The following is a 16,296-nucleotide window of genomic DNA, read 5'->3' as shown; positions in this document are numbered from 1 at the left end:
CTTTAGTCTAAAATGAGTTTCAACATCCAACAGTCTGTTGGTTCCTTTTTCTTCTTAAGAGAATTCAAGATCATTTTGTTCTTTCACCTCGTTTTCTTTATTTACACCTCTGTTTCCGTTCATGCTAATGGTGGAAAGAGGAAGAGTAACTTCTGCAAACTCCTCCTCTCCATTTACAGGATGGAAAGCAGCACTCTTTCTCTGAAACTCTTTCTGCAGCTCATGAACTCTGTGAAGAAAGGAACCCAGAGAGAGGAGACGCCATGAGTCTGACTGCAGCACTGAGAGGATTTGTTGTTGTTCTTTGCTGGTTTGCAGGTAAAAATCTAACAACCTTAATGCTGCTGAGACCTAAAGAAACCTGGAAGCAGATATGGATGGATGGATGGATGGATGGATGGATGGATGGATGGATGGATGGATGGATGGACGGATGGATGGATGGAGGGATGGATGGATGGATGGAGGGAGGGAGGGATGGATGGATGGATGGATGGATGGATGATGGATGGATGGATGGATGATGGATGGATGGATGGATGGGTGCTGCAGGTTTGGGTGTTTTTCTCTACACTGTCATCTTCTATTTTCTCACTACACTCACTAAATGCTTCATTTTAATCTGTTACTTAAGGATTTTACCAAAATACACTTTGTATTATGTTGGAATAATTGGATTGTTAAAACTGTAACTGTCTTTTGTGTACAACCTTGAGTCAAATGTGGTTGTGAGCTGAAGCTTTATGCAGAAACTGAACCGATTTAGAATTCATTTAAAGTTGAACAGAAAATACAAAACTATCAATTCTTTCCATTATAACCAAATGTTCATTCATCCTAAAGTTGGTGATTTTCTCCTCAGAACTCACATTCTGACTCTGAGTGATGAGCTTGAGACTAAAATGCTTCAATAAACAGTTTTCATAAGCAGAGAAGAAACCAGATCAACAATTCCGTCTAAAACCAGTCAGACATTTACGTTCAGAAACTGGACTTCTTCCACAGACAGGATCTCTTGTACTCTGAGATATTATGGGATGCACCGTAGTCCTGAAGTTTGTGAGTTCACTCTGCAAAACAAAAATCTGCAACAATCTACAGAAACAGAAGGATCTTTATTTCTGTCTATTAGTGAAAGATTTCAGTAACTTCTGAATAAAATAAATTAAAAAGTTGATTTTTAAAAAAAAAAAAAGTGATTTTGTAAGCAAATAAATTGAGAGTTGATTAAAATTAGATGGAAGAAAAAAATACTTGTTTCGTTTCATTCTGTTATTACAGTAAGCTGAAATAAACAATTATATGTAGTATATTATATGTAAAAGACTCAAAGTTAATAAATGTATTAAGGAAACATAAAAACCTTTAAAGTCAGAGAGAAAAGAGGAGTTTTTCAGAGCAGAAGTGTTTCTCTAAAAGCTCTGATCAGACTGGGATCTTGTTGGTCTTCAGCAGTTCATCACATTAGTTTGTAGTTTTCTGTCTGGATTCTCTGTAACAAACTGATGATGAACAACTGAATAACTGCAGTTACTTCACTTTTTCTGACCCACAGTTGTTCCATTTTTACCATCTCTCCCCTCTCTCTTTATTCATCTCAAAGCGTGACAGAAGGTCAGAGCTGTAACCATGACAACGCTCAACGCTGTAGCATTTCTGGAAACTTCTGCTAAGATTTTGGTGTTTGTTTTACAAGTTTTGGTGTATTGAAAAAATAATACTTTATACTTAAACACTAAAAGAATAACAGATGACAATGATTCTGTTGGTTTAGATATTCTTTTTTTATTTTTATCTTCTAATCCGTTTTGTCCCTTTCGGGGTCACGAGGCTGCTGGAGCCTATCTCTGCCACTTGTGGGTGAAGGCAGGGCCACCCTGGACAGGTCTCCAGTCTGTTGCAGGACCACAATCACACACCCATGCACACTCACAGTCACACCTACAGATAACTTAGAGTAGGTTTAGGTTGGCCAGTCCTGCTTCAGAATAACCAATTAACCTACAAAGCATGTTTTTGGACGGTGGGAGGAAGCTGAGGTACCTGGAGAAAACCCACGCATGCACGGGGAGAACATGCAAACTCCACACAGAAAGGTCCCCCATGGGTGTTCTGAACTAGGGGCCTTCTTACTGTGACCCCCCCCCCAGATTGCTCAGTGCTCATTGCTCGCTATAATTTATTTCATGATCATAGTCCCATAAATAATAAAGGAAAACACAGAATACAGACGTTAAGAAGCAGTATACGAAAAATTAACAATGGTTAATAAAAATTAATTAAATTAATTATAATAATAATAAAAAAACAAGATAAAAACATTACTGATACATATCACACCATTAAACATTAATTACAAGGACAAATAAAAAGACAGTCCCTGCAGTGTTTCCATACATTTGACTGGAATGTATATCAGCAATAAATCAGTCAGAACATTTGCTGCATCCACTGCAGTTAAATTAAAATGTTTTAAATGTTTTTTCTGCTTCAAAGTGATTCTGGTTTCTAATGTTTTTCAGGGATTCACAGTCAAACATGGGGAGTGGAATACGCCTCCAAACACATCTGTGCCTTTGAAGGATCCACAGTGGAAATATCCTGCACCTACACATACCCACCCTGGATAAGTTACAAGAAAACTGTTGTTCAGAGAGAATTCTGGTATGCTAAACTGAAGGACAAAAACCCACTGGACCTGAGAGAAGATCCTGACTATGCAGGCAGAGTCACATATCGCTGTTCTGAACAGAGCTGCTCACTGAGGATCAGTGGTCTGAGACTGAATGACTTTGCTGAGTACAAGTTCAGGTTTGAGACAAACCAACCTGATGGGAGTTTCACCGGTAAACCAGGAGTCTCTCTGACTGTAACAGGTAAACAGTTTTTTCAGTCTCCATGAAAAGTTTGCCATAAACATTATTTTTACTTTTTTCTTTAGATATAATTTCTTGTTTCTACAAATGGACTTGCAGACAGATTGATTTCATGCAGCCTCCTGCTGCAGCAGATTTTTGTTACCTGTCTTTCATGGCTTAACTTTGAAAAAAAAAGATTATGTTGAGGTTTGTCCACGACTATTGCAGGTACACTCATGGCTCACAAGACCAGGAATGTCCACAAGATTTCAGAGGGGGGGGCTCAAAGTTGGGAAAGTGCAGCAAACACACTTTTTTTGTCCTATAAATAATACGGAAATTAAGGAAACAACTAAAAGATAACTACTCCGTTATGATACATGTGTAGGCTAAAGTGATGCAATTGTCATTTATTTTATGTAAACTAATTATTGTCAACATGAGTTTGTTCACTTTATCACAGACTTGGAAGACATTGAAGCATTAAAACACTGAAGGTTATTTATTTTGGCTAAATGTGCTGCAGACATAATCAACATAAATCAAGTTGAATCCAGATGATAATATTTTAAACACACATTTCCAACAACTTTCATCCTCAGAATGCTGAAATTATTTATAATATTTAATGTTATCTGTTGCTGGGAGGATTCTGCAGTTTAGTTCAGTTTTTCAGTTGTGTTTTTGATCATATTCTGTCCTCTATCAGTCACTCCAGGTTCATGTTAATCATCCACAGCTGTCTTTAAATTCTCTGCAGTGAGTAGAAGTGTCTGGTTTTGGTTCTACATTGTCAGGTCATCTGCTTTTTGTTTCTCCACAGATTTTGTCCTGTCTAGGTTTATTTATTAAATGCATAATTTTCTGCCACCAAACCCAGTTTCCTGCATGGACAGTCTTGCCTACGATTCACTGATCAATGTAAACATTTATTTTTTTCTGTGTCAGCGCCTCCAAACAACTTCTGGTTGTATTCATCCAGAAATGCACCACAGAACATGAGAAATGTAATTATATGTGATCTCATAACTTTAAGGTGACTTTCTCTAATAAGTTTTTCTGATTAGTTTAAAAGTTTGTAATAAAAAAAATGACATAGATCCTTCAGTTTCAAAAATGTAATTGTATTCTAAATACATTTTATTTTCTTTGGGCCATTTTTTTTACTCACTGACAAACTAATCATAATTAGACATTTATTCTTCATTTATTCTAACTACAAGGTGGATTTGGAAATGATCATCATCCTCATCAAATCCTTCATTAAATATTCAGAAAGAGTTGAGAAATCTTGGTCAGACACAGCAGGATCTACCCTTCTCCATTTAACCCTAAGAAAACTGTTCCAAGAAAACTTCCAGAAACTTCTGTGGTTAAACAATCTTCCTGGTCTTTGGATGAAAACTAAAGTTCTTTCATGGAGAAAGGAAGCTTTGCTTGAACTTGGTCCAGAAGAACCTGGTGATGACCCAGATTCATGGTGTTATGAAGTTTTTGAAGACATAACCTTCAGTCCAACAATATTACAGAGAGAACAGTCCAAACCAAATTCTGAATCAGCCTGACCCATCTTTAGATCTGAAGAGACGCCATACCAATAACAGCCACTAGGGGCAGTCCAGCTCAGTCAATGCTGGAACAGCAGGTTGGAACAGTTTCCATGGTGATTGGTGAAACCTGTCAGACATGACCTCGTTCAGCTGAACTAATGCTTGAACTCACCTCTCCCGCTTCTACCTGGAGAGGTGGTCAAAGTGAAGCTGGATGAAGCTGGAGTTCATGATGATGAAGAAACGTTAACAGGAGTCAGAGAACAGAGTTAAATGTGGAATCTGGGTTCTACTCATGTGTTATCCATTTAGTCTAAGATCTTTTATTTTAATTTTTTTCATGTCTTAATTCTGTTTGGAACAGAGTTTTGGTTTGTGTGTCATGTTGTCCAGAATTTAGGGTTTAATATTAACTGTTTCTGATTTTCTGTATTTTTCCAGATCTCCAAGTGCTGAGTCAAAGAAAGAGGGACTGCCTTAGTGATCCATGTGCATTGTTTGAGCTTACGTGTCACAGCAGATGTGTTCCTCCCCGTTTTTCCTATGTGTGGTACAAAAATGGTGAAATAATAACGGCTGGATCACAACAAAAGTACTCAGCTTGGTTTTTCACTGCAGACAGTGACACTCTTAAAAAAGAATCTTTCCCTTCCAATTTGTCTATTTTTAGTAAATAATGATAAAAGATTTAGAAACCAGATAAAACATTGATATAATTTAGACTTTTTAACATGATAATAATTAGAGGTTTGTTCCTTTGGGCAACAATGTTACATTTCCTAAGAGGAGCTGCAACATTTGGTACTTCCTGATTTATATGATCTATGATATTAGGTATTTTATATTGATTTAAATTCTTTACTGTGTATTTTTTATCGATCAGTATTTTAATTGATTGCCTCTCATTTAATTTTTATTGTATATTTTTAGCTTTGGAGGGAGATTATTTTGACATCTGTCCGAGGACAGCAGATGAAAAATAGCCGCTGGGCTCATTTAATGTGCTCTGTCCCATAGAAATAATTAAAATTAAAAATAACTTTACTTTTAAAGGCAATAATAAAACACATGACCACATATGATTTCTTCTGCCTGTACTTATCAGTTCCTTTTGTTGTATAAATCTGTCTGTCTGATATTTAGCATTTAAACCAAAATGATTATCAATAAAACATAGAAATATTTCAAGTAAAATAATTTTTAATGGTAGTTATCTGGGTGGTGTTACTACGACCATTTGTATAAATATAAATCCTGTTTATCTTTAATAAGCGATTCACTATTTAAAGAAAGAGTTGTAAAATACACAGAGTTCCTTCATTGAGCGCCAGTCATTTCTGATCAGCATCATTTGAACAAATAGAAATGTCAGGAAACTCTTTCCCAAAATGTAGTTTTTTTACTTTTTTCTTTTGCAGTGGTGATTTTTGTTACGTGCAATCGTCCAGAGCAGCATTTTTCAGAGGGCGACAGCATGCCGATAGTTTGCTTAAGAAGAAGCAATAGAAGAGTCTGACTAGGCTTCAAACTCTTCAACACAACAGGATGAAGTAACTAAGAGTGAAATAACATAAAACAGCCACATGAAAAGACACTAAGGCAATAAAATAGCCTGTGATGAAGCCAATTTTGAGCAGACCAGGCAAAGGGAATTATTTCCCACAATTCCCTGCTCTGCCAGCTCGACACAGCAGACCCAACGTTCACGTGACCACCACTACATCTGAAGGTTTCATTTTGAATGTTACAAAGCTCCCTCTGCTGCACAACACTTGCCCCCCGCCCCTCTTTACGGTAGTCTTTGGAACATAAGTCAAAAGATTCAAAAGGGGGGGGCGCTCACCTATGCCTGGGTGGATCACACTAACAGGTAATTGGGAGTCTTTTCAGTCTAACAATCAACTCTAGACCGCCGCTGTGCCTCCTGTCTTTTAGAAGGAGCGCCACCGTGTCTGAAGGAAAAGGGGGGGGGGGCAGTTAGTGAGGAGAGTGACCTCGATTACGCAATACCTGGATCATCAGGTGCTGTTGGATCACTCAGCAGCTCATGTTAATAATGTCATTATTTACTAACTATTATAGATATTTTATTATGTGTCTTTTCTGTCGTTTAGTTGAGGTCAGTATTTGACATACAGCAGATAATTCACTAAAACAGCTGCACTTTATGAGATCATAAATAAACAATAAATCATTTGTTTATGAATGGATTGAGATTTTTTGGTGTAACTGTTGGTGTTGCACAATATTAGAAAAATGCCAAATATTTTTGAAGTAATCCCACTGATGAGTTCTATGATTTAGTTTTTTAATGTTTTATTAGACCTAAAAATGATATTCACAATAACAATTCACATATTTTTAAATCAAATTCCTGATAAGTTTCACAAAGACACACACAGGACGTCACAGACCAAGAAATGAACTGATTGCTAAAAATGATGCCAGGAGTCCAGCGCTAAAAGAGCAAAGTGTTATTTCTAATTATGAATATTTCCAGGCTTTGTTTGTTTTGTTCTGCAGTATCTTCATATTTGTATAATTTTGACAGAATGTATTTTTATGGAGAAAAAAAATATTATTTGTTATTTAAGGTTTAACTTGAGTTATTCTGGGTTCATATTACTGTCTGTCTTTATTCAAATGTAAGTTAAAAATGTTCAGTTTTAAAGGTTCAAAAGTTAGCTATAGTGTGTTCAGTAATTTCTTTTCTTGTATGTGTGTGTGTGTGTGGGGGGGGGGGGTGCTGATGCTGGTGCTGGTGGGGTTACTTGCCCAGGGGGTAAGTTAGTGTAAAACCGCCACTGCAACTGGGTCGGTTGCAGGGTAGTTGAAATTTCCAGCTGCGCTTGCCTAGGTAGGCTCTTTGCTTCCTCTCTGTTACGCGATATTTGTATGATGATTGACATGTGGCTTTAAAGCAAAAGCTACCCAACATGCACTGCACACCAGGTGATCTGTGCAGTGCTCGACCACCTGGGTGATCTCATCAATTCTTTAACTACTTTTACTACTTTTACTGTTCAACCATCAGTAAAATGTCAAAAAAAGAAAAGAAAGTACACTAAACTTGTTAACTTCTTCACAGTTGTAGGAAATTATTGTAAACATGCATTTAAAGATGATAATGAGTTCTATTTATTTTAACATGCATTAGTATTTCTAAGTTCTATGTACACTATATCAGTGTTTTTCAACACAGTGCGGGGAATTCCCAATTTTATCTGATCTAAAAACATTTTCCATCTCCAGGATCTCAGCTCTGTGTTCATCCAAACAGGCCCTGATAAAACACTGAGTAGTTAGGAATATGAAAGATCATAAAATATTTGGTTTCTTTGTGTTTATTTGCTTCTATTGAAGACACTTTGATAAGAATGACGGTACCCTGATTTAGCTGCAGCTTTAGCTCCTTTTTTGGAAAAGTCCCACCCTTGCATTTTAAATTGAGAAAAGTGGTCATGACAAAAAATGTTTCTTCAGGTGGATTGTATAAGATTTTCTAAAAGAACAGTCGGATCAACTGTAAATGTATTTTTAACAAAATATTACTTTTTTTACACTGAAACAAAGGAAAATAATTTATTGTAAATATGTTTACTGATCCGACCCCTTTAGAAAAAATCAGCTAGTATTCAGCTTCTGAACCTAAATGAGTTTGACACCCCTGATTTAACTCATAAACAGTAAATTACTTCAATAAAAGGTTGTTGTATTAAATGAATGCCATTTGTTTTCCAGGTGTTTATGGGAGTTCATGCAACAAAGTGTCTTACACTGAAAGAAGCATCTGTGCCTTCAGAGGATCAACAGTGATCATTTCTTGTTCTTTCCAAATTGAAAGCTCACATTCATCAGATTACTGGTTCAGTGTTCGTGGTCAGCAGCGCTACTACCAGAACACTGGAGGACATGATTCATCTAAAAATCGGTTTCAAGTAAAAAATGATCAATATCAATCAAGTCTGACCATCAGTGACCTGACAGACAGTGATGCAGATGAGTATCGGTGTAAAACAACATGGTGGGGCAGAGATTTCCCTGGAACAACTCTCACTGTTGTTGGTACAGATGAACACAAACCTGTCATTACTCTACATTTTAGTTACAGTTGTCAAAGTATATTTTATCCATGATGTTCTTTGTGTTGTCAGATCCTGGTGTGCAGGTGATCTGGTCTGGACAGGAACTGGTTTGTCACAGCAGCTGCTTTCCTCTGCATCACCTTTCCTTCACGTGGTTCATGAATGGACAGGAAGTTCAGGGAGAAACTTCTTCTTATTACAGAAAACCTGTTTCTCCTGAAGCCTCCTACTCCTGTTCTTACCAGGGTCACCGCTCACCTGAAGTCTGTAAGTCAATGTCAACAGTGTCTTCTGTCATCGCCTCTGTCAAAAGCAGTTTGTTTATGAAACAAACGTATTGAGTGTAGACTTTATGCTTTAAAAACACAGAAACAAATCATGATTCACAGTTACTTTAAAGTTTTTAAATTAAATTAATATTATTGGACTGAAAGAATTCTGCAAAAATGATGACAGTTATCTGAAACCTTTCTTAGCTTTTTCTCTGACAAAAATATATTTTATTTTTGGATAATAAGTTGCTCTGGAGTTTTAGTTGCAGCAGCAAAAAGATGCATAATAGAGAAAAAAAAAATATAAGTTACACTTTTGGGAGAAAATTACGACCAAACAAACAACAAATATATCAGCCTATTTTTGCTTTAAACAAAAATCAAATAAACTATAAGTCGCACCTGAGTATAAGTCGCACCCTGCACACTTTTCTAAGGACAGTGATTGAAAATACCATCTGACATTAAACCGGTCTGTGGCCCAGAAAAGGTTGTGAGCTACTCCGGTCATAGAAAAAAAGTGAAGTGAGCTCAAGTCTGTGGTTTGTTTTCTGTGATCATGGAGAGAAAACCTGAGAATTTCAACCTGAGACTTAGACTTGAATCACGTTTAAGTTTCATGAATTTGAAACTTGACTCAGGATTTAACTTTAAGGATTTGAGATTCAAGACTTTGGAAAAAATGGAATTTTTCCCACTTTCTTTATCTCAAGGAGGTTGGTGTCAGATCTAAAGAAAATGATGTTTTGTGTGTTATAGTATGACGACTTGTTGTTATATAAAATGGCAAAATTACAATTCATAAAAATAATACATCATTTTTATAATTAAGTTTTAAGATTTAATTTGAAAACAGCTGAACATTCAAGTCTAGACTTTGACTTCCTTAAAAGGACCTGTGAGAATTTCTGTGACCATGTCAAACCTAGTCTACTTTATCCACGATACTTTCTCTGACGTATAGAAAAAAACTGATTAACAAGTGTACTTATGGTGGGAAATCTGTGAAGAAGTATAGCCGTGTTAACCCTTTAACATTAAATATGTTGCAGTGGACATCTTAAATAACAAACACTCTTTGACGTAACTCTAGACTGTTTACATGATCAACGTGAATCAGATTAATCTGACATGGAGAAAATTGAATTTTCAAATTGACACTATATCAATATTCGACACATTAAGTTAGTCATGTGGTGCATAGAATTGAAAAGTTCATTTTCTCTGCTTCAAAATAAACTGGAATTATGTTAATTGTGTAAATAGTTGTAGTTACAATAATTGAAATAATGTCAAACTTGAGCTAAAGCTCCAGTGTTAAATGATTAATCCTGAATTTAACTTTGATTAGTTTCATCAGAAAACTTGCAATATCTCATTAAAAATAAATTCTGATTATTATGTTTATTTTAAATAATCTAAAATCTGAAGCATTCAGGCATCAATCAGTTTTCATGTAAACCCGCTTAAAAGCAAATGGTGGTGAGTTTAAGTTGGATCAGGAGAATCCAAGTCTAGATTGAACACAAATGATAAAAGAGTTCAGTAAAATAAATAGCTGCAAGTATAGTTCCATCAACCTACTAAAACAGGAGGTTGGTGGAACTACCGGACCAGGGTTGCTCTGCTCTGGCTCAGAGGAACTGTGGAAGCAGACGGGAAGTTGATCACTCCAGAAATCAGAATCAGAATGCAGTTTTTCTTGACTGGTTCAAGTAAACCAGATGCTGCAGGAGGAGAAGGAGCCTGAAGAACTGAGGACCACCAAGCAGCAGTTAACATAGAGACAGACCCAAAGTGTTTAAAGCTGCTTGACTCTCATCTTTGAGTGACATGTTACTTTTTAGTTGTATATCTCTTTACATGCATGTGTGTTTGTACATGGATGGATAAGATATTCCTTTATTAGTCCCACAATGGGGAAATTTCCTTGTTGCAGCAGTAGTACAGGAACAGAGAGCGAAATATAAAGAAAAAAGAAAAACTATGAAGTCAATATACACATACATTTCCAAAAGAATTGCACAGGATGACCTTATGTCAGTTATTGCACAGGGTAAAAGAAATATGACAGAGCCGATGATGTTGCTTAACGTGGGTCACTGGGAGCAGCTAAGGTTGTACAGTCTAACGGCAGCAGGTAGAAACGACCTGCGGTGTCGCTCCTTCAGACACTTAGGATGTCTCAGTCTGACCCTGAAGGAGCTGCACAGTGAGGACACAGACTCATACATGGGGTGGCCGTCGTTCTCCATCATGGATGATAGCTTAGCTACCATCCTCCTCTCTCCCACCTCCTGCATTGAGTCCAAAGGCAGCCACAGAACAGAGCTGGCCTTCTTCACCAGCTTCTCCAGCTGCTTCCTGTCCGCTGCCGAGATGCCGCTGCACCAGCAGACCGCTCCATAAAAGATGGCTGATGCCACCACAGAGTCATAAAAGGTCTTTAGGAGTGATCCCTGCACTCCAAAAGACCTCAGTCTCCTCAACAGATAAAGCCTGCTCTGTCCTTTTTTGTACAGTGCTTCTGTATTGTGTGACCAGTCCAGTTTATTGTTGAGGTGAACACCCAAGTACTTGTATGAATCCACTCTCTCAATGTCCCTTCCTTGGATGTTCAGGTGCTAATATAGAGTGAGTATGCCTGTGAAAGTCTACCACCAGCTCCTTGGTTTTCCCTGCATTAATCTGGAGGTAGTTCTGCTGGCACCAGTCCACAAAGTTCTGAATCAGCTCTCTATACTCTCTGTCATCATCATCCGTGATTAGTCAACGGCAGAATCGTCCGGGAACTTCTGCAGGTGACAAGATGCTGAGCTGGACATGAAGTCTGCGGTGTAGACAGTGAACAGGAACGGAGCCAGAACTGTTCCCTGCGGTGCTCCTGTGTTACAGACGATCATGTCAGACTCACAGTGGCGAGACCTCACATACTGCCGTCGGTTTGAGAGGTAGTCCAGCATCCGTTGCAACGTTGTTCTGCTGCAGCTTCTCCTCCAACTTCCTCTTGTAGCTCATCTTTCCCTGTCTGATGTTGCGTCTCAGCTCCTTCTGTGCAGCCCTCAGCTCCTATTTGTTGCCTGATTTAAAGGCCCTCTTCTCCTCCTTCAGGAGAGCCTTTATCTCAGGAGTAATCCATGGTTTACTGTTGGAGAAGCAACATACTTTCCTGGTGGGTACGGTGTTCTCCACACAGAATTTGATATAGTCCGTTATACATTCTGTTAGACAGTCAATGTCCTCCCCATGTGGACCACACAGTTCCTCCCACACTGTAGAGCCTCCTCGGTCTCATCAGTCCATGTCCTCACTGTGCGGTAGACAGCTGGTTGCCTGCATACACAGGGTTTGTACACAGCCAGGAGATGAACCAGGCTGTGGTCAGATCTTCCTAGGGGGGGGGGGCAGTGCAATTGAAGTGTATGCCTCCTTGGAGTTGGCATACAGTAAGTCCAATGTTCTGTTGTCTCTGGTGGGACATGAGACGTATTGGGAGAGTGTTGGTAGTGTGGATGATGGAGGGGCATGGTTGAAGTCTCCAGAGATCAGAAGAAGGGCAGTAGGACTCTGGGTTAGAAGTCTATTCACCACAGAGTGCAGGACATCACATGCATCATCACTATTAGCAGAGGGGGGGATGTACGTAGCAATCACGATGAAATGCAAGAACTCCCTCGGCAGGTAGAATAGCCTCATGCTAACGGCTAGCAGTTCATGTTCTCAGATTCTCCAAAAGCTCCACCAGTACAGATGTTTCCCTCTGGTTTATTGTCTGTGAACCTTCATGAGCTTCATTTTTTGTCTTCCAGATGCTCCAAAGTCCGTTTCTGTATCCATGAGTCTGACTGAGATTATGGAGGGCAGTTCAGTGACTCTGACCTGCAGCTGTGATGCTAACCCAGCAGCTAACTTCTCCTGGTACAAGAAGGATGAAAACTCACCAAAAGCATCTGGACCAATCTGGACCATCAGTGATTTCAGAGCTGAACACAGCGGCTTAAATTACTGTGAAGCAGAGAACAGAAGAGGACGTCTGAACTCCAGTTTATATCTGATTGAAGCAGAAACAGGTTGGTTCATTCTTCTGGACAAACTGATGGTTCTTTTCAAAAATGTGTCTCTTCTGACATAATCTCTGCAAATGACAACGTCCTTAATCCATCTAAGGCCTTAGTTCCAAGTGTCCTTACAGGTGAATACAGGCTGTCTGTGGAAGAACGTTCAGACCTGTACAGAGCACACAGGTGGCCCAAATATATCAAGGTCATAGACCGCTTGGTCAACCCATAGAGAAAATGTTAATGCAGATTTTTACTACAGACATGCTGCAGGCAACAGGTCATAGTGAGCACTTATACACCCTGTGGGGGTAAGTAAGGGTCTGGTAGGCGAGATTCAGGTGTGTCACAGATTTCTCATTTTTTAACCCCCAAATCCTGCACCTGTATGGGGTCAACAACCCCGTTCATGTGACTTCAGGTTTTCAGAGTTTTCATTTGTCTTTCCAGGTTCATGGAAATCAGCAGCAACTGCAAAGACCACATTTGCTGTTTTGTTGTTTGTCTTTATCCCTGCCTTTCTTTGGATCAGGTAAAGAACTATTTAGTAAATGTTTGGACTGAAGTTTACATTCATGCGTCTTTTAATGACTTTGTCCTTTTTTGACTGTCCAAACCAGAAAAAACAGGCGTGTCACAGAGCAGCAGGAGAAAAGAGCTGCCAACAGAAGTCAGGTAAGGAAGGTTAGCTTTGTCTTTGTGAGGCGTCCTTCAGTCAGACAGCATCCACCAGAGAGCCCACAAATACAGATGTGCAACTCATCTCTATTTGTCTGCATGCAGCAGAAGCTAGAGATGAACAAACATTAACATCATATGAAGTAGCAAGTCCTTCAGGAAATATCTAAAATAACGTATCCTTTAAAAAAAGGGTAATTGAACCATGTTTATTTCCCAGTCAAGAGGTTTGAAGAGATTCTGATGTAAAAGAGATGATTTCACAGCAAACAGCCTCATGAAGATGAGAGTTGAAGTCCAGGTGGGGAAGGTGTGAGTTTGTGGATCTTCTCGTCCTGCAGCTCAACACGAGTCCAGACATCAACAGTCCATCTGCAGAAACAGAAGCAGCAGAAGAGCAGCTTGAGCTTCATTACAGCAGCATCCATTTCTCTAAGAACCAGGAGGAATGTCTGTACTCCAACATCAGGAGAAATCCCAAACCCAGACAGAGACCAGAGGACAACTCTGTTGAATAATCAGCAAGAAATCTGCTGAAGCTAAAAAGTGAGCAACTTTCATGACAACCAGGTTTATTTTCTTTAGAAACTGGCAAATTAATTAAACTTTATCTACTTTTTCTTACAGAACAACAGAAGCTGAACATTCAGAGGATTTTGCTTTTTACAGCACCGTCAACAAAGTCTCATCCTGATGCAGGAAATTCAGATTTACCTTCACCTTCTACTGTTATTGACGTGTTTGATTTAAGAAGATTCTCAGCTTGGTCACTTTTTCTCTTAAATGATTCATGAAAAACACAACAATCCAATATAATCAGGAGAACCGACTGTTTTTTTTATAAAATTACTTTCACTTAAACATGTTTTTTAGGATGATTTTTTTATGTGAGGTTATTACAAACAGAAACATCTGCATTATTGTTGTGCCGGCTTGGTCATTATTCCACACAGACGAGAGGCACTAGAGTTCCTGCACTGCTGTTAATGTGGTTTTCTTTTCTTCAGACTTTATTCTGCATCAACATCGTAGAACTAGCAAACATAAGTAATGAATAACTATAGCACGTACCTTCACACAAATAATGCACAAAAGAATACAAATACATACAACTTTGGCCTGCTAATGAGCCAACCGGAGAACTAAACACAATCAATCTTCTTAATTGCTCTCATAAGGTTGTCTGTCTGTCGTGCTGACTTCGCATCTGCTGTTTAGTTGAAAACACAAAGTGCTTCCTAAACCTTCCAACTACCCCTGGCTGCAGCCTGCAGAATTGCTTAACATAGTGGAATGCTGAAACGCTGTGGAATGTTACCCCCGCCCACGTTGAGCCCGTTAACCCCGCCAACGTTGAGCCACTCTGCTCCAACCTTTTGCTGAACTCAGGTAATCTAAACAGATAAATACTCTTCAAAATGAAATATTACTGCTCCTACAGCTCCATTAATATGATAGAAAGTGCAGAAAATACAAATATTTAAATCTACAAATTAAAGTAGAAATAATTTACGTTTTCAGTGTCACTGTGGCAGAGCGCCCTCTGCTGGCTAAATAAAGAACTACTCACACATCAACTGCTGCAATTGTCCTGAGAATTTCTGTTTCAGTTCAGATTTAATTCAAGTTTGCAGAGGTCTTCACGGCGCTCTCACTTCATCGTAGACCTCATGCATCAGCCAGGACGCCTGCTGGACGTCAACACGCCGGCTGCCCAGCAATATCAGACCATTTAGAAGCAGAGGGTCAGTGATGACATTCTGCTGCTGTTTGGAGCAAATAATAAAAGTCAAAACCAGAAATGTTTTTTTCATTTTCAAAATGAGGTTGCATTTTTGGACCCATATTAAAATTAAAAATCAATCCACCAAAATGCTTTTTCATTTTCTTTTTCAACATCTCTTATTCTGTCACTTAATTAAAATGATAATGAAAATGTTATTTGACATTTCATTTTCAAAAAGTTCTCTGGTAAATGTGTAGGAAAATTCATTTAGAAATGTCTAATTTGACAATTAAAATTGATTAACAGAAATGATTTTTAATTTTCAAAATGTAGCTGCATCAAATGACTCAAAATGAAAAATCAATATTTCAAAATGCTTTTTCATTTCCTACTTAAAAAACTCTTATTCTGTGTCATAATTAAAACGAAAATGCAGAGAGGGGATTGCATTTTCATCTTAACATCCACCCTGCGAACATTGTAGCAATATTCAATTTGAAAAAGCATTTCCAGAGGGGAGGCGGGGCGATGACGTCACTGCTTTCTCCGTCTGTCCGGCTGCTAACAGACTCATGCTAGCAGCAGTGTAGCTTTGTGTTAGCGGCAGAGGAGACAGCTTTGTGATGGTTGTGAACTTCTGATGATTGAACACAGCTTCTCAGGACTACGTAGCAGTATTTACACCTTCTGTGGTCCTCCTTCAGACGCACCGCGGACAAGCTTTTGTTCTTTGATCTTTTCATTATGTATTACAGGGGTTCTATTATATTTTCTATGTTCTTGTTATTATGCATTTAATGGATTCTATATATGCATGTATATTGAATTACAGAAATATGCTTGATTCCTGCCTTCAGTAGCAGATAATATGTACAGAGGTCACCAGTAGGCCTGTTTTTGACTTTTACTCTCTGTTTTCTTTCTGTACTGGAGTGTTTCTGGAGCCACAACACCTGCAATGCAGGCTAGACAAACACACCATTCTGATGACGTATTTAGTATGTTTTCATTTTCCCTTACTGAATAATAAAATCGCCTTTTTGCCTTGAGGACAGAGAGAGCGGACAGC

At 38.5% G+C, this 16,296-nt stretch overlaps 1 protein-coding gene across 1 annotated transcript in view; it reads left to right on the top strand.

The window, feature by feature from the left end:
- Positions 1 to 14,666, top strand: part of LOC111947741 (B-cell receptor CD22-like) — a 45,574-nt gene extending 30,908 nt beyond the window's left edge. Inside the window, exons 4-10 of the mRNA XM_023957462.1 lie at positions 8,150 to 8,473; positions 8,563 to 8,760; positions 12,575 to 12,835; positions 13,274 to 13,355; positions 13,444 to 13,498; positions 13,843 to 14,047; positions 14,129 to 14,666. Coding sequence (XP_023813230.1) covers positions 8,150 to 8,473; positions 8,563 to 8,760; positions 12,575 to 12,835; positions 13,274 to 13,355; positions 13,444 to 13,498; positions 13,843 to 14,019 — 1,097 coding nt within the window. The 3' untranslated portion in view covers positions 14,020 to 14,047; positions 14,129 to 14,666. The remainder of the gene's footprint in view (positions 1 to 8,149; positions 8,474 to 8,562; positions 8,761 to 12,574; positions 12,836 to 13,273; positions 13,356 to 13,443; positions 13,499 to 13,842; positions 14,048 to 14,128) is intronic.
- Positions 14,667 to 16,296: the final 1,630 nt, after the last annotated feature.

Source organism: Oryzias latipes, chromosome 1 (genome assembly GCF_002234675.1).
Source record: "Oryzias latipes chromosome 1, ASM223467v1".
In the NCBI taxonomy this organism is placed as follows: Eukaryota; Metazoa; Chordata; class Actinopteri; order Beloniformes; family Adrianichthyidae; genus Oryzias; species Oryzias latipes.
Note: the sequence above shows the minus strand (reverse complement) of the source record. Positions and strands in the feature narration are given on the sequence as shown.